Source organism: Embiotoca jacksoni, unplaced genomic scaffold, assembly GCF_022577435.1.
Source record: "Embiotoca jacksoni isolate LCO1_2020_lvr unplaced genomic scaffold, fEmbJac1.0.p SCAF_4, whole genome shotgun sequence".
Taxonomy (NCBI): domain Eukaryota; kingdom Metazoa; phylum Chordata; class Actinopteri; family Embiotocidae; genus Embiotoca; species Embiotoca jacksoni.
This window is the reverse complement of record NW_027185392.1, coordinates 3,137,772-3,155,741: the sequence shown is the minus strand read 5'-3', so window position 1 is coordinate 3,155,741 and position 17,970 is coordinate 3,137,772. Positions and strand designations below refer to the sequence as shown.

At 48.5% G+C, this 17,970-nt stretch overlaps 1 protein-coding gene across 4 annotated transcripts in view; it reads right to left on the bottom strand.

Annotated features, from left to right (window-relative positions):
* Positions 1 to 59: 59 nt before the first annotated feature.
* The window catches only part of crebbpa (CREB binding protein a), a 38,174-nt gene continuing 20,263 nt past the window's right edge, over positions 60 to 17,970 (bottom strand). For 2 of the 4 annotated variants that reach the window (XM_069166602.1, XM_069166604.1), the window contains exons 5-31: positions 17,799 to 17,912; positions 16,184 to 16,459; positions 15,823 to 15,922; positions 15,514 to 15,648; positions 15,276 to 15,393; positions 14,962 to 15,133; positions 14,573 to 14,635; positions 13,927 to 14,048; positions 13,341 to 13,553; positions 12,679 to 13,008; positions 12,195 to 12,374; positions 11,614 to 11,785; positions 10,912 to 11,030; positions 10,550 to 10,789; positions 10,147 to 10,235; positions 9,079 to 9,159; positions 8,557 to 8,613; positions 7,943 to 8,020; positions 7,760 to 7,827; positions 6,616 to 6,766; positions 5,707 to 5,853; positions 5,485 to 5,598; positions 5,186 to 5,351; positions 4,855 to 5,022; positions 4,486 to 4,647; positions 3,929 to 4,207; positions 60 to 3,711 (exon numbers count right to left, since the gene is read on the bottom strand). In XM_069166602.1, coding sequence (XP_069022703.1) covers positions 1,441 to 3,711; positions 3,929 to 4,207; positions 4,486 to 4,647; positions 4,855 to 5,022; positions 5,186 to 5,351; positions 5,485 to 5,598; positions 5,707 to 5,853; positions 6,616 to 6,766; positions 7,760 to 7,827; positions 7,943 to 8,020; positions 8,557 to 8,613; positions 9,079 to 9,159; positions 10,147 to 10,235; positions 10,550 to 10,789; positions 10,912 to 11,030; positions 11,614 to 11,785; positions 12,195 to 12,374; positions 12,679 to 13,008; positions 13,341 to 13,553; positions 13,927 to 14,048; positions 14,573 to 14,635; positions 14,962 to 15,133; positions 15,276 to 15,393; positions 15,514 to 15,648; positions 15,823 to 15,922; positions 16,184 to 16,459; positions 17,799 to 17,912 — 6,185 coding nt within the window. In that variant the 3' untranslated portion in view covers positions 60 to 1,440. The remainder of the gene's footprint in view (positions 3,712 to 3,928; positions 4,208 to 4,485; positions 4,648 to 4,854; positions 5,023 to 5,185; positions 5,352 to 5,484; positions 5,599 to 5,706; positions 5,854 to 6,615; positions 6,767 to 7,759; positions 7,828 to 7,942; positions 8,021 to 8,556; positions 8,614 to 9,078; positions 9,160 to 10,146; positions 10,236 to 10,549; positions 10,790 to 10,911; positions 11,031 to 11,613; positions 11,786 to 12,194; positions 12,375 to 12,678; positions 13,009 to 13,340; positions 13,554 to 13,926; positions 14,049 to 14,572; positions 14,636 to 14,961; positions 15,134 to 15,275; positions 15,394 to 15,513; positions 15,649 to 15,822; positions 15,923 to 16,183; positions 16,460 to 17,798; positions 17,913 to 17,970) is intronic. The other 2 variants (XM_069166603.1, XM_069166605.1) reach the window with 2 other exon arrangements.

Below are 17,970 nucleotides of genomic sequence, written 5' to 3'. Positions count from 1 at the left end.
CCGAGATGACGACACGCTACTGAGACCGAGACGAATGAACACACACCGGACAGGAGGAGTGATGCCTCATTATTGAGTCAACAGAGTACTGGAGTTCTTCTGTTGCACACAGTTTATTTAACAATATGGTATATAAGTAAGAAATGAGTCTTTTACCAGTTTATACAGTGATTTCATTCTCTCTTCCTTATATTTATAGTATTTTGCTTAATAACTTGATTTACAATAGGAGAAAAAGTAAATCCCCCTAATTCAAGTTTTTGTGAGCGGAATGAGGGTTGATGACGTTTAGTTTTCCTCGAGGTGAATCTCAAATGTGCCCTCCATCCCCAGATAGCACACGACTTAGTGTAAAATTTAGAGGACTCTGCGTCATCCGAGATGTTGCCTAACAACCAACCGGTGATCATTCCACCTCAGCTTAGGGGGCTGGTCTCTTTCTCACACTCTCTTTACACTTTACAACATTTGTATGACCCAAAAAAAAATAAAAATAAAAAAAATAATAATGACAAATTCTCCTTAAATGTCAAAGCAAACAACTTTCTACACGCGCAAGACAGATTTTTCCTAATTCCAGACCACTCGGGTGTCGGTCGCAGTCCTTGTCGTCTCGGTTGGCGAAACCTTTCGGAGCCGTGTGTCTCTAAGTGACCGTGAGGGGTTTGTGTCAGTGTCTTCATGTGTGCCTGTATACATGCCCGTGTATACACAACCTGCTGCAGGCCATTTCCTACTTTAATACAACCGAGTGCTCTTCATACACACAAAAAGGAAAGGGATCGGTCTCTGTCCCTGAACGCATCGTCTTGCAGTAATGGTACAACACTAGATTACAATTTGCCAGGAATGACGGCTTGAGAAGAGAACGAAAACCTGGCCCGATTCCCCGACAAAATATTTTACAGTTTTCAACACAAAAATGCTTTACGTTTTTTTTTCCAAAGGTACAAAATAAAAAGATATGAATAATATAATGCAATTGTACATTTTTCTTTAAAAAAAAAAGAAATGAGAAAGGCATGAAACCATACCGAAAAACAAACCAAAAATAAACAAGAGTACTGAACACATTTGGTCTCAACCAAAAAAATATATTCTTTGTGATTTAAATTTCATTTAAGAAGCAACTTGCAAATCCCTCAACATCTTAAGGAAGAAATACCCACCATTTAGGTTTAGGAAACAATTATATTCCTAGAAGTGTTGACTTTTTTTATTATTATTTTTTTTTTTTTCCTCGACCAAATTTTCTCTTTTCTTTTCGCAACAGTTGAAACTTTTTACATGTCAGTACAAAAAACCGTTGTCAACCTTAGAAAGAACAAACAAAGCCCTCTAATGGGATAAAGAGTCTGAGGGGAAACGAGGAGGAGGAGGAGGAGGAGGAGTGGGAGGAGGATGGGTCCCTGGGAGTGAGAATGCGTTCCGGCAGAAATGCTACAATCCCTCCACAAACTTCTCCAGAGTGTCTCCTGTAGCATCTCCCACCAACCCCAAGTCACTGCTCAGCCCTCCTCTGTTGGGCGTGTTAAGCTGCGGTAGCATGGCGCTCTGTTCCGGTGTCCCCAAGTGTCCCTGCTCCATGGACTGCAGAGGGCCCCCGAGTCCTGGGCGTGGGGAACCCGAGTGGGGCGGGGGCGCGTGCTGAGGCGAGGGTTGGGGCTGGTTCGGGACCTGCGGCGAGGGACTGGAATGTGGCCGCTGCTGGGGCGGCTGTTGCGAGGGCGGACAAGGGGACTGGACTGGCGCGGGGGAACGGACCTGGTTGCTGAGGGCGTTGGCTAGTGCGGGCTGGCCGGGTAGGTGGGCCCCACCCTGGGGCTGGCCGGCCAGCAGGTGGGTCTGGGGGCTCATGGGGCTCGGCTGTGCGGGGGAGCCCATCTGCTGCTTGAGGACAGCCTGCTGCTGCTGCTGCTGCTGCAGCAAGCGTTGTTGCAGTAATTTGTGGGTGGAGTCCATCCCCTTGCCAGGCTGGGCCATTTGAGCCATGGGGGGGAGCTGACCCATCGGGCCTCCGGCTGCTCCTGCGCCTGCCTGCATGGCTATTTGCTGCTGCTGCTGCTGCTGCATGCGGAGCTGGGAGTACGTAGTTGTACCCGGCGCCTGAGCAGGGAACTGGGCTGGATGGCCCTGAGGCATTACTCCCTGTTGTTGTTGTTGTTGTTGTTGTTGCTGCTGCTGCTGCTGCTGCTGCTGCTGCTGTCTCAATAGCTCCCGACGGTAGAGCTCCTGGATCTGGGGGTTGGTGTTGTGTGCTGCGTTCATCAGCTGCCCTTGAGCTCCTAACTGCGCCATGCCCTGCACAGGCTGCTGGGGGGGCATCCCCGGCCTCTGCACCGCCGCTCCTGGCATAGCCATGGTCTGCATTGTTGGCATACCAGGCTGCTGCTGCTGACCCGCTTGCTGCTGCGGCTGCGGCTGCGGCTGGTTGGCGTGGTACTTGGCTGTTCGCTGTTTGATGAAAGCAGCCATTAGCTGAGGGTTGGATTTGAGGATGTTGAGCACTTGCTGTTGCTGCTGGGGCGAGCTGGGAGACTTGAGGGTGCGGAGGAGGTCCTGCAGGGCGTTGGGGGGTATAGCACCAGGTCTCTGTGGTGTCTGCGGTCGGGCACCGGGCTGCTGTGGTATGAACATCCTCTGTCCCGACTGAGGTTGCATCATGCCTCGTTGCATGGTCATGGCATCCTGCGGGGTCTTGCCAGGGACAAGGCCGGGTTGTTGAGTCTGAGTTGCCTGCATGGGCCCTGCAGCTCCGGGCCATTGTCCAGGGGCCATGCCGGGTTGCATGACCTGCGGGCCCCGGGGCCCCGGCACCATCTGCATGGGTGGCTGCATTGGTCCGGTCATGAGCTGCTGTTGCTGCTGAGGGTTCATGGGCAGACCATTCATGTTGACCCGGTAGTTCTGCTGGTTCTGTTGGGCCTGTGCCATCATCTCGATGTGCCGTGCCATCTTGACTGCAGCGAGCGGAGGCTGCTGTTGTAGCTGCTGAGGTGGCTGCGGGGGCTGGGGCAGCGGGGACGGCTGCTGGTGTACAGGCGAGGCCTGGGGCCCGGGCTTGCCCTGGGACACGGGTGCTTGAGGCTGGCCAGCGCGAGTCGTGTTGGGGAAAGAGGGGGACATGACGCCTGCCGAGTTGGGGGTCTGCGGCTGGTTGGAAAGAGGCTGCTGGGGTGTCTGGGGAGTGTTGGGCTGGGCGTGGGAGGTGGGAGTGCTGGGGGCAGCGGAGGCCGGTGGGGACGGTAGCGGCATGGGTCGGCCTTGCATGCTGGCCATTCTTCTCCTCATCAGCTGGGCCTGCTGGAGCCGGTGCTGCAGCTGCTGCTGGCGAAGCTTGTGCTTGATGTTCAGGCAGAACGGGACCGGACACTTGTTCTCCTGACAGTGCTTCGCGTGGTAACAACACAGAGCGATAAGCTGCTTGCATACGGGGCAGCCACCGTTGGTTTTGCGTTTGCAGCCCTTGGTGTGCTGCACCACGCGCTTCATCTTCTGGCAGGACGGTAGAGAGCAGTTGGCATTGCGACACTGACAAGCGTGGACCAGGGACTGAATGCAGCGTTGAATACTTAAACGGCGGCTCTCCTGCGGGCTCTTGGAGGCCTCTCCACTCTGGCTGTTGTTGTCATCATCCAGGCCAAGACCCCACTTCACCATCTGGTGCTCGTGGCCCTTAATGTTGTAGCAACTAATGCAAAGATCAAAGTCCTGAGAAAACACAGAGAGGGGGACACAGTATTTAACGCGAGTCCAACCGAGGCTGACGAATGTGTTTATCGAAAGTTTCATTCCACGCACATCTTGATGTCTGTCGGAGATCACGCATCTCAAAACCGACAGGCCGCCACATGTTTATTCAGACTTTGTTTCAAACCCTGACACGCGACAAATCTGAGTGTAAACAAGCACGACAATCGCAACTCACCTCGCACACGGTGCAGTGCCAGCGAGTCTCCACGTGGTGCTTGCACTCGTTACAGGTGTAGACGAAGCCCTGTCCCTGGTTGTGCAGCTCAACCAGCATGCACATGGTGCTCCACTTGCACCTCCTCAGAGAGCTGAACTCCCAGTGTTTGTCCCTCGCCAGCGTCAGGAAGGCATCGCGGCCATCCATCAGGTCGCACGAGAGCATGGGGTCGGGGTCGGCGATGGGCGGCAGGGTGTTGGCCATGGGCCCCGAGTGAAGGTGGATCACAAAGAACACCTTCCGCAGAGAAACACGCAGGAGAGAATTAGTTTGAGAAGCGAAAGCAGAGAACGCAACATCTGGTGTGAAACTATCATCATGTCAGCCGGTGGCTTACAGACGTAAAACCGACGCGATGATTCAGTTCTGTGGAATGTTCGGTTATTACAAAAGTTTATATGCATGAAAAACAGTTTGCTGTTGCGCAACCTTTTAATACACAAACATTCGTAAAAAGATTGCTGGTTACTAACGGTTACGGGTATCACTTGAGGCGTTATGAAAACAAATCTGACCTCTTTGTGCTTCTCCATGGTGGCGTATAACTTCTGGGACAGATCATTGGCTACATTCGGCATCCCAGGCTTTTTCTTATTGGCTCGGCTCAGGCTGCTCTTGTTTTTGTTGGTCTTCTTGTTGTTCTTCTTCTTCGCGTTTTTGCTGTCACCTGGTGTGCCCTGAGGGATAAGAAGGAAAAAGTCGAGAGCTTACTTACATGATCGTTTAATCATTATATAGCGACTTCTTTTTTCCCCCATCTTTTTGTCACCTTAACCCTCCTTCTGATCGAAGGTTTTAAGTGCAAAGACGGTAACACGAAACCAAAAAGTGGAGTTATAAATGTACATAGTACATCCTCAAACCAAAAAGAACAATAGTCACACCTCTGGAGTTTCAGATGCAGCTGTGTTCTCCTCCTTCTTCCTCTCCTCCTCTTCCTGCTCCAGTTCCTTGATGCTCTCCTCGAGCACGTTGGGCCAGAAGTCGCCTTCGAAGTACGGCAGCTCGTTGGCGCTGGTCACTCGGTCCTCAGTCGCCTGTTTGAAGATGTCCTGAGAGAAAGAAGAGCTGATTGAAGCCAGCACTAGCTATCCAATGACTTCTTTCATATGCAATGAAAAGGAAACAAATGTGTTCAGTAAAAACGACTCCCACGGAATTCTACCAATACTGACTTTACAGTTTGTTCACCGTTTCTTTCGTTTCTCATTTTACCTTGTAGTCATGCAGGATCCTCTCTGCAAAAGCCTTGTCCAACATCTTCCTGTACCACTCCTGCAGTCTCTTAGGCTTGGGGATCTTCTGGTCGGGAGGATGGCAGTGGAAGATGTAGTCGTCCCCTTCACTGGGAGGACACGCCCAGATGTGGCCCTGGGCGTACCTGTGGACGCGCACACACGCACACACAGGTTAACACATCTGTTGGACAGTATCTGATCCAGTCACAAAGACTCTTGGCCAGTTTTGTACATTTCTAAGAGGTGAGAGTAAGAGGAAAGAGAGATGAGCCGTACCCGAGTTTCTTGACATATTCAAGGTAGCCAATGAGGATCTCGTGGTACACGGCTGTTCGTAGAATCCGAGGTCTGAAGAAGTGAATACTGTCAAGGTATGATATGTAGACCCGTCTGCAGAGGTTCAGAGAAGGAAAACATGGTCAAGTTTCGCAGATAAAAAGAAGCCAACTGAACTGCGTTTCCTTTGCTGCCGTGTACTAAATGAACACGTGTACAGACCTAGTGTTGGGGAAGGCGCACTCAGAGCCGTACTCCTGCACGTGCATGCCAAAGAAGCAAACGTCCACACCGTCAATTTCCTCAAATGCAAAAAGTGCTTTGGTTCTGTAAGGAAAGGTCTCGGGCATCTCGCCCGTGTCCACAAACCTGTTGGGAGGAACAGTAGACGTGTATAAAACTGGGTGATATGACGGGAGATATTAGAACATTTCATGTTATTGGGTTTTGGGTTATTTGCTAATTAAAATAAATGCCATGACAAATGTTTTTTTTGGTTTTTTTTTAACTGTGCATAACAGGTTTATTAACAGTACATAAAGATTGTCCGCATTTTATTGTGACTTTAAAAGCTTCCAGGAAACAAGTCCTGAGCTGCCCGAGAAGTCGCCGTGTTTGTCAGAACTTTTAACAACATTCGAAGGACATATTGGGACAATTCAAGTCAAGCGGCCTCGAGTCAATAAAAGCCAGACAGCCTGAAATCAGTCAAACTGAAGATAACAGGTTCTTGGAAGAGGGACGAGCATCGCGGACTTTGATATTGTGCAACAGTGAACGACACTCTTGAGCTCTTCGGGGAGGGTGTGCACTCCATCTTGTGAAACATGTACGTGCCACAATTACTCTGAGTGGGTATAAAATCTTTATAGAGGGCGTTCAGCTTTGTAAGGCAGGGGGCAATAAACATAAGCTGAAAACAAATACGAACTGCGCTAGTGCGTCTACAAATCAAGGAGGGGGAGATTTATTTGACCCGCCTCTCCTTGATTGTGCAGTTACTTAACAGAGGCGTAGCGTAACAAACATGCATTACTTTTTGGAGACTTTTGATGGGAACACGGTCTCATTTTGAACACCGTCGTCCAGTCGTCCCTCCTCCTCCTCTCCTGTTGTCAGCGATGCTCTTACCTGGTTTTCATGCCTTGTTTAACTTCCACTGTTTTGTCAGAACTCGCCACCACTCGCACAAACACCTCTCCGGCCTCTGGGTGGTTCTGTCTCTTCAAGTATTTATTCACACGGTCCTCTATGTACATTCCCAATCGTGTCGACTGCAGCCCTACAGTGAACAAACAGATGGGAGAAATATTTCACAGCTGTCCATCCCGGTAACTTTCTCAGTGAACCCCCTCCAAAAAAAAGAAAAGAAAAAAAAAGAAATAGAAATACAAGCAGGGGTTTAAACGGGTCTAAAAACGACTGACGGTTTATGCAAGACCTCAAATCTGTTAGTAATACGCGCCACTGAGGAAAGACATTGGTCCCAGGGGATAAAACAGCAAGGAAAAAAAACACCATGAAGACAAACAACAACAAGAATAACAAGGCTGCCACTGCAGTAACGGCCACAGAGAGAAACATGTGCAGCCATGTGCTGATGGAGGTGGTCTAAAGCCCCTTTTTCACAGCCAGTATCGGCTCGGCGGGACTCAAACCCCCCCCCCCCCCCCCCCCCCCCCCCACACACACACACACACAATCAAGCAAAGGTTGTATATTTTGACCCGGAGCTATTCTTGGTATCACCTTCATCGTGATTTCTAGCGAGCCGAGTCGATAATAAAAGGCGACGTGAAAACACTGCAGAAAACTAGTTGATCAGAGAGGACGGCCACCGCGTTCACCACACAGGACATCCTGTACAAACCTACTATTATTAACTAGTCAGGCTACTGAAGCAGACAAATTGTTTTTCTCATTCAATAGACCACTTAAAAAAAATGACAACCCGCAAAACCACACTGTGGTCATTTGAGGGGGTGTCGGGCTACCAACGAAAGGATTCGGTGAGTGAAGATGACGTCACAACAGTTTCCTGCAGCGTCGCTATAGTAACGAGATGGAAAGTATAGTATTCGTGGCTGAAAACGAAATTTCAGGAAAGTGCCTTTGTACCAAAAGCGAGTAGAGCTGGTAACGGCTGGTAACGGCGGCGGAAAAGGAGTCTATGTTATCATCATCTTGTAAGTTAAAACTACAATAATCTGTTGACATTTACGACACAAATCATCACAGGAAAAGTGATTTATGAACACAGAGGAGGAGCACTAACTTTTCGCAGAGAACTTGTTTTCCTTCCGTGTTTTTGCACTTTTCTTTAAACAGTTGTCACAGATGAATCTGAGCACAGACAGAGAGACAAATTAGAACTCATCATTACAATTAACACAAATATACGAACATGAGGAAACATAAGAAAATCAATTATGTAAATCAAAAATATTCAACATCTCACCCAGATGGCCAAATGACCTCGTAGTGTAAGACGCAAATCTGGTGCATCTTCCGTCCACAATCTTTACATTCAACGAACCTGCAGAAAAAAACAACAACACAAACAATATCTGAGACGATCAACATTTAGTCCCTTTTCTCAAAACGGTCCAAGTCATGTTGACAGGGGCCATCATTTGTATGAATGTTGATATCTTAACTGCTCAGGCAGCAAGCCACACAAACGTCTCCATTCAAGTTCATGTTCCTCCGGTCGTTACGCACTTGCAAGCCAGCCAATACAAGAGCGCCTTTGTGGGAGGTTTAGGGAAAGGACCATTTATCTAAAAGTAACCGTGACGATGTAAAAATAAAAATCACTGCCTATCAAAAGCAGGCAGGGTCGGTGTTCTCGAGCCAAAACTCTGATTGACGCAGACTTCCACACAGCAGGTGGTGCTGCTGAGTTGCATTTGAGCTTTTCTGGGGCCAAAGTGAGTGTTCAGAGTGAAAGTATGCAGCCTGTACACAAAATGAAAGCCATAAGTGGCTTAAGACACAACACGAAGCAATTAAAGAGCTTCCTGTCAGTATTATTTGCTCCCACTGAAGGAGGCGGAGTTCGTGTCGACTTACGGTTCAGGGTCAAGGACGTCGTTCTTCTTCCGTTCAAACTGGTCTTTTGATATCCTCCTGAAGTGTCAGCAAGATGACGGGGAAAAAGAAACGGGAGTAAAAGTGAATAAAACTGTTTATGAAATACATGTGTTGATGAATCTGAAATAAGCTGCATGTTGACTAATAAGTGTCATTTTTCTGGATTGTTATCACACATGTTAGCAATGAGACGGTTTTAACAGCGGGAGATGTTCTCATTTACTGTTGGAAACTATTGGGTTTTGGCATCATAATTGTAAAGTCAGCTTGTTGTGGCTTTAAAATACAATGAGACATGAGTGAAAACAGTCCACGACTACGAGCTGCTGCTCTGAAGCGGAGCTGGTACTCTGATCTGAAAGCGATTAAGCGGGAAGGGAAACTTTATTGTTTGACAAATTCCAGAAATAATAAAAAAGGGCAGAGAGCTCTTCTCACATCATATTTCTAAGTTTGCAGGACTCGCGCGATGGCAGGTTCATCAGTAGCCCGTTTACTTACGTCTGTGGCTGCGCGGGATCGTCTCCTAACGTCACACTCTCCCCCTGGATCTCATTGAAGCATTTTTCACAGAAATGATACCTGTGAGAGAAAAAAACATTCAACATCATAAATGTAGCTGAACGACAGTTAAAAAGCAGATTGTTGTGCTCTTTCTATTCCCTCCAAGAAAAAATAAATAATATTTGTAATATTTTTGGCAACTTGTGTATGCGTGTCCACTACAACTGTGCACAAAATAACACTTTTTTTTAATGTTTTCTAATAGCGAGCAGGGAATCCCGGCGCTCCCATTGAGAGTGTAAATGGACTGCGCTGCAGGAGCCTCGTGCTGCCTGTCAGGCTGTGCCGTTTCACTGCTGCTGTCGTGCTGCTCGGCTCTCAAAGCGCCCAGTTAAAAAGTGTGTGTGAGGGGGCTGCAGTTCCACCGATAATACAGCAGGGGGTTCAAAGGAGCACCGAGTAAAGCCACGATGTGCTGGATTTCAACAGAGATGGAAAAGGCAACGATGGGTAAGGATGTTTGTGGCCTTAACCAAAGCTTTGTATTTTCATCCGTTGTACAACAGAGGGGGGGGGGGCCGCAACACCGAATACACTCAGCTCCTTGATGGATGCTGAGAAAAAATAAATAAATCAACACACCGCTTTTTTTTTTTTTTTACTTCCAGTGTCTATTGATCTTCGGGGTTTGGGGTCTTCGGAGTGTTTCCCCGGTACACGACGCAGGAAAACCTGGCAGTTAATAGATGTTGTGAGCAAAACCATTTTGTGGTCTCACGCTGTGCCGGGACTGGGAGGCAGAGCCATTAAAGCTGGAGCTGTCAGGGTGACAGTGCTGCCTTGATCTCTAAAGAGATCGCTAGAGGAACTGGACTAAGGCTGCAGGCGACGGGCAATGCGGTTCCAATGGCTGCATTTACTGCCCATCAAAACACGAAATAACTGAGCATTACGATTCAAGTGAGATCGAAATTTCCGCTACTGCAACATTTTTTATTTTTTTTTACCCCAAGATCAAAGCCACCCATTCAAAAAAAACAAAAACACTTAACGATCCACACATACCTGTTCTGGTAACTGTAGTATGTGCCTCCAGTAGGTATGGTGCAGAGCTGCTTTCCATAGCAGCAGAGGGTTTGAGGGGAGAACTCGTACTGTGAACACAAGCGACAGGACAAAAGAGGTCAATGTATATTTAAAACAAAAACAGTTAAATAAATCAGAAACTGAAACACTAAAATATTGACAATCGCAGTGAGAAGTGAAGCTCCTACTACATCAAACTGTTTCTGCACGTTTTGACAAACTACATCCAAAAGTGACAGAAAAAGCCAACACAGATTTTTTTTTTCGTAAGTCGGCACACATGTCCCAAAAATAATTTCCAACCTAACCGATTTATGCAAGACAAAGAAAACGATAACCCTCAAAAATGAAATCGGCATCGTTAGCGTCCCCTCCATCTCACCTTCCTCCCGCAGCAGTAGCCCAGACCCTGCATGACAGGGTCGATCTCGGACTCGAACACCTCGGCCAGCTTGGAGCAGTACTTGTAGACGCGGGACGTCTTGCGGTTGTAGAGCCAGGCGTTGTTGAACATCAGCCACACGTCGTCCACGTATTGCCAGGGCTCTTGGTACTGGCCCGTGTCGAGCTTGCGCTTTATTGTGGACAGGTCAATCGGGTTCTTAACGATGTCGAAGTAGTCCTAGAGAAACGAGGACAAGTGAACGTTTACACAGCGAACACATTAAACAGTGCAGCTGAATTGTGTGCAGCCGCCATCATTGAAAACTGTGTTTAGGTAGCCAGAACCTGCGTGCAACCTACCGGGATACCCAGAAGCATGGGGTCCACCGGCTGTCTGAAGGGCAGCGACTCGGGGTCCTGCCTGTAAAGAGACTCCAGCGTGGGCATCAGAGCCTGGCGCAACTCCTCCGGCTTAAAGACTGAAAAACAAACAATTTAAAAGGTGCGTTAGGCGGAAAAAGTTGAACAGAAAACTGTGGAAGAAAAAAAAAAAAATGCGAATAGAAAGAGACGTACTGAATCCGTCATGTAGGTTTAAGACAATTTAAATTGGCTTCACAGAGACAACAAACGCCCCGGACAATACAGGAGTACAGCTGCTGGCCTGTTAGCAAAGGACAGTAAAGACTGCAGACCTACACTAATGCCACCTGGTCGAGTGTCAGCCACTAAAACTGCACATTACATGCCTCTATTCATGCCCGTGGGGGAGTTTTGAATAGCTCTCCAACGCACTTTGCTCTTTTCCTGCAAATCGATCGTAACTGAAACGTTAAGTGAATATCAATACTTGTTGAGGATATTCTACCAGCAGGAGCTCAGCCTGTTGATTAGAAGACTTACAGGAGTCTGAACAATATTAATCGGTTGCAGACTAATGATGTTGTAATAATGGTCATTGATGAAGGCAATAAACGAAACCCAGTGCTTACTGAGTAGAGTTCGTTTCTATCAGTCATCGACTCTACGCCGATTTCATTCATCCTTTGGCCTCAGACTCACTTTTCCGCCGCGACTGAGAGGGCGACGAGGAGGTCGTGCTGTTAGCTCCACCCTCTTCCTCTTCTTTGGGTTCTATCTTCGTTTCCGGCTTCTTCTCCTCCACCTCCATCGGCTCCGGCTTTTCCTCGGCCTCCTCCTTCTTTACCAACGTTGAAGCGGAGTCGTCCTCAGTCTACGGACAAACAGGCAAACGGCTTATGACACCACAGAAATGCTGTTGGGAATTGTTTCCCTTTTCATTTCAAGTTTACTGTGGCCCAAGTTATATGTTTAAAATCAACAAAACAAAAGAGGCATGCAGTATCAATATAATCCAAAGACCATCATGCTCAAGGAGTACATAAATTGATGATCAAAATATGTGGATGGACTATACAAAATTTAGGTGGTAAATTAAGCCATTCTGCTTATATAAGCTTGTCATATAAAAATGAGAGGTGAATTAATAACTGAGGCTTCACTGGTTAGTCGGTATGAGATGTCAGATGGAATCCTTCCAATTCCAACATCCAAAAAAATAAGAACTTCAATTAAAGCATATCGATGGTTTCAGCGTGTCTGAGCATGCGGACGTAGCCCACCTCCATCCTGGGCTCCGTTTTGCCGCCAGCGGCCTCAAACTCCTGTTGGTCATGATGCGTCTCTACTTTGATCTCCTGGACGGGCAGGTCTGCTCCCACATGCTGCGAGTGCAGGTCGGCGCTGGCGGCCGAGGCCGGCGTGGGCACCCGGTTATCCAGACTGGCTCCTGGTTGGGACAGCTGAAACAGAGAAGGTGGGGGGGGGGGGGAGCATATGAGCTATTTGCAACTGCTTCATTGCTTTCTCTGCATGCAGGGATGAAGCTATGGCACGAATGTGTTCATATCATTCGCTCCCCTCGGGCTGAAAGATGTAACATTCCCATTGTGATGGAGGCTACAAACAGTGGTGAGGATGCAGTTAATCAGAATAAAAAGGTGGATGTGGGTGGGATGGGTTGGTACACAGCAGTCAAGAGGGATGGCGGTTTGCACGGGAGGGAGGGGGTCAAAGTGGAGGGCATGCGGAGGGACTCAGTCTCACCGGCGTGGTAGGGGGCTGAGGCGGGGGCTGCGTCTGTGCTGCTGCCGGGAGCTCCACCTGGGGTTGGGGCTGGGTGGGGCAGGGCGGGGTGGCACCCTGGGCTGGGGCCGGGGCTGGGGCTGGGGCAGGGCCGGGGAGGGTGGGGGTGGAGCTGCGACTGGAGGACTGGGGGTGCGGCAGGTTAGTGGCCCCCCCAGCCGTGGAGGCGGAGGAGGCAGCAGGCGGAGGCGTGGAGTGCAAGGGGGTTTGGGAGGAGGCTAGCTGAGGGCCCAGCGAGGGGCCAAGTGCATTGATGGGGAGGTTAGCGCTCTGCTGCTGCTGCTGCTGCTGCTGGAGAGAAGGACACACAAAGAGCAGGCGGACAAACAGGCGCGCACGCGCGCACACACACACGCACGCACGCACGCACGCACACACACACACACACACACACACACACACACACACACACACACACACACACACGAAAAGCAGACAAACACACCACATACAATTTGGGATTTAGAGAGCCTTGTGATTGGTACAATTAGTGTGCAGTATGATTGGTTAAAGTAGTTGGAGTTTAGTTCCCCGGCAACAAAGTTTGGAATTAGCGCGAGTGTGCAGCGACTCCAGAGGGCGCCGCATCACTTCCACACCCCTTGTCTGTCTTCACGTCTCACCTGCGTGACGGCGGCCTGTGCCGGCGGCTGGCCCATGCCGGGCCCCACAGTGACATTCATGGCACCCGTCGCGGCGACTGCAGCCGATCCCGGAGCGAACTGGGTCTGCGGCAGGAATTGTCCCTGGCTGGCCGTCTGGCCCACCATGTTGTTGCCGCTGTGTGCGGCCATCATGCCCTGAGCCTGGGGCATCCGAGAGGGAGACAGCCCCATCTACGCGGGAGGGAAAGAGGAAGATCCCATGAGCAGAGTGACAGCAGTTTCCTCACAAAAAGGACCGATCACATTACCGGCTGCGTAATAATGAAAGGATGGGGTACAATGGATTTCTTGCATCTACAATAAAGACTTTATACATGGGTGTCTGTATGTGATGAAGCAGGTGAAGAGTTCCAACAAGGACTTTTAAAAGTGTGTCTAGAGTTCCCTTTCCTTCACAGTTTACCCGGTGATAGCTACAGTAGTGCTGAGGTAATCATTAGAGTAATCAACTCTTGTTTTAAAAGTTTTTAAACCGGGAGTTGGCTCATGTTACTTCTATGCTACTGTGTATGTACTGCGCCCTCTTCCTCCTCCTCCTCCTCACCGCTGGGACGGAGCTCATGTTCATTTGTTGCGGGTGGTTCATGGGCGAGGCGGCTCGGGCTCCCATCGGCGCCTGAGACATCTGGGCGTTAGGCAGAGCCATGTGGTTGAACTGGTTGATTCCTGTACAGAAGAGCGGAACGAAATGTTCGGCGACGGACACGCGGCAGAACCGAGTACAGAAAACGTGAAACAAAACCAGGATAGTCATCAAAAGGTCAGACATCATTTCCTTAAAACTAGTTCAGTTTGGAACAGCAGTTTTTTTTTTTTTTAGACTTGCGTAGTTATTCTGCAGTATTTAACACAACAGAAACGCAGCACGTTTGCCTTACGCGTTTACATGATTGTGGGTTCAGCTTCACTCACACTTTTCATTATTCCCACTTCCAGTTATTTTTGTTTAGTGTCTCTCATTTTGTCTTCATTATTATTTCTGTTCCTCTTTATGTGCCTTTATTTTCTACAACTTCCCGTTTCTTCCTTTTGTCTCTTGCGCATTATTTCCTGAACCACCTTCACTGTTAAAATGAGACTTCGCATTGTCATAAGAAGCTTAATTGTTTTTGCTCTATTGTCAGTTCCGACTTTCAGCTGTTTCATTCGACTTTCTATGTAATCGGAAAATACGTAACAAAAGTATTTACCTTGTGAAACCTGCATGCGATTTATGAGCTGATTTGGCATGTTGGGCAGAGGGCCAGGTCCATCTGCGAAACAAAAGGAAAATGTATGGACTGTGCATAAATACATAAATACCAACCCCAGCGGAAATGAAAAAACTTCGGCGCATCCACTTTCGCGACATCGTTTTCTATTTCAAAGTTACAAATCTATTCTTTATTTTAGAATTTCGGCACAAACTAACTGCAACGGTAGAATTGATGTTATTGAATTAAAATGGATTACACAGGTTTACCATTAAAGTGTTCGCTGGGTGTACACTCAATGACCCTATTTGGGTCCTAAATCAACTCAACAAACTCTGAGATTTTCCCTGAACTCTTATTATTCCGTTACACCATCTTCTACTCACTCTGTGGCCTTGGGCCCAAAGCATTGGGCTGGGGGAGACCCGGTTGCTGCGTCCCCTGTGCAGCCATCGGTGCCTGGTTGATGATCTGCTTCTGTAGCCTTGAGCGCCTCTTCTCCTCCAGCTCCTTTTGGATTTTGTATATTTTCTCAGCCAAGAAGTGATAGTACTCATCCTGGAGGGAAGACGGTTGGAAGTGATGGAAGGAGATAGTAAAGCTGATGAAAACACTAAGGCTACTTTCAAATTTGGAGCTGTGGTAAAAGTTGAGCGATTCCAGTCGGGCCCTCGTGGAGGCGTCTTTTGAGAAAACTCACCCGGCTGTTCGCCGACTCGTACATGTCGCCCTCCACCTTTCTGGCGTAGGCCACCAGGTTTTCCATTCGTCTGTCCTTCAAAGCTGCCGGATCAGGGGTAGGGAATATGGCTTGTACTCTGCCACAGAACAACAGCGACATTTCAAGCAGTTAAAAATCACTTTCTGATCACTTTCTTTGAAACAATAGTCAAAAGGAGACGAAGAGTTACATCCGTCCAGCAGAGGTCGGCACTTACAGTTTGTGTACGAGGTGATTACGCAGGTCCTGAGTGACATGCTCATGCCAGGCTTTCCTGGAGCCCGCGGCAGAGAGGGGTGTCGAGGAGAGGCTGCCCATCGATCCCACAGCTGACCCGTCTGAAAGCAGCTGACTGGTGGTGGGCGAGAGCAAGGTTAAGAATTTTACACACACAGACAGACAGACAGACAGACAGACACACACACACGCTTTTATATTTACATAATATTCTAAGAGGACACCAAGTTTCCTGTGTTTCAGGTCAACAAATGCAGTGTAACGATTGATGCTCTTGGTGGGGACTGACTTGTTAGTGTTGAGTGTGTTGGGAAGGGAGTCTGTGTGCAGGTTGGTCTGTTCTGAAGTGGTCACACCCATTGCTGCACCTCCAAGAGCCATCTGGTTACCTGTAAAAACAGAAAGCTGTGAGCGAACGGCACCGACTCAATGTAAAAAAAAGAAGAAAAGAAAATCAAGCTCAGTGCATACAATGTGGTTTCGATGAGTTTTTTTTTATCTTCACAATTTGAAAACAGACATACGGTGGATGGATCCATTTAGGAGATGATCAGTACGGACACGCGTAAATTTGACCGAGGACAGATAATCATGTTCTAAAAAACGTTTTACAGGAAATGTAGGAACAACATCAGCTTGTCTGACTTTACCGAGTGCGTTGATGGGTCTCATCTGCTGCGGGAGCTGCTGTTGTTGCTGGGCCTGGGCGTTCTGTGCACCTGCGGTCTGTCCCGGGCCTGGCGCCTGCGTGGCCTGAGTCTGCCCAGTGGCCTGGCTGCTGTAGGGCAGCCCGAGAGCCGCGTAGGCTCTCTGCATGGAGCTGGGGTCTATGGGGGTTGAGGTATTGATGGTGGGAGCGCTGGGCTGGCCCACGCCAACGGAGGACATGGGGTTCTGGAGGCCCGTGTTGGGGGAGCTCAGCATGGCTGTGGAGAGTGATAGCACAGTGAGTCCAAAACACCCACATTCAAAATCACACGGTGTATACCGAGAACAGCTTGCACGGTTGACCATGTTGCTTACTCCAACGCTGCACCGAGTGAATGAACAGAATGCAAATGTTGATCCTGTGTGTCATGCCCAAAAAATATGAAGAGAGCGCGTTTTGGTGAAAACACAGCAGAGAGGTAGAACACTTCAACAAGTAATAAAAAAAATTAAAATACGCATGCATTTGCATACTTTGACCTTAGGCAAGATTAAGTCGTAACATGGCAGCATGATACGGTGAGAACGTAAATGTAAGGCTAAATGCTTTAAAAAGCAAGGGACTGAATAAATGCATGAATCCCTTCGGGGGACAGAGCATTAGCATATTTTTCTAGGTTCAGGATTTGGTCGGGCTGAAAAAGCCCTCGGTTTGCGCAAAGACAAAAATCGGAGGAGGCAGAACAAAGAAATACTGCTCTCTGTTTGCGTTGGCAGCAGCGCAAGCCCCGACATCATGTTCTTCAACATGCGAGCCAAACAGGGACGGACTGAACACTGGAACGCTCCAAGTGATGAATGAAGCTCAACAGGGAGGTGGAGAAAGAAACAAAAAAAAAAAGCCTGGAAAGCGAGTTTAAATGCAACTACTGCGAGTAATCCGGGAAGTACAAAAAAAAAAAAAAAAGAAAAGAAAAAGAAGGGAGTGCGTAAAAGACGACAGGCTGTGAACCCATAACGACAGTTACACGAGAGACGAAAGAACAAAACGGAAAGAAAAAGCAATTTTAGTGTGAGGCGGAGAGGGTGTCAAACTCGTCTCTGTTCTGGTGCGGAGTCGCAGTAAACAACTCGACAGCCAATCGCTCGGTAGGACTTCTCGAGCACACGCTTCTCTGTTTCCTCTCCTTCAGCCTCCATCGCACTCATATCCCTCCTGTGTGTCAGATAACAAGCCCAGCAGGACTTCACTCTTACTCATCGAGGGCTTTTAGTCGGCGCGGAGGAGCACAAACCAAGAAAATAAATTGCTTGACTGGCTTTGAATGGCGACGTGCACACGTTTCGACACGCAAACACATTTGGCTGGTTTCAGGGAAGGCAAAAAATCTGAAGCTATTAGAGCTTAATTTACCGACACAATATCCTGTAATGACCGAGATAAATACTGAGGCCTTTGGAAGACAAAAAAACAACAACAACAACAACAACAAAAACGGAGCTCGGCTGGTTACGGAACACAGTCAATGGAGGCCTTGTGTTTGGTGTCTGAGGTTGCGGTGTGCGACTCGACAACGGCTGAGCGACATCGGGCCAGAGATTGCTGCTTGTACTCACGCTGCTGGGTGCGCTTATCGCTGGCATTCTTCAGCGGCAGGCAGACGGGACAGTCGTGTCGTGTGCAATTTTTCCAGTGGGAGATGATCTGTCTGGACGAAGCACAATGAGCCACTGCGAAGGAAAAGAGACGGGCGAGAGAGAGAGAGAGAGAGAGAGAGAGAGAGAGAGA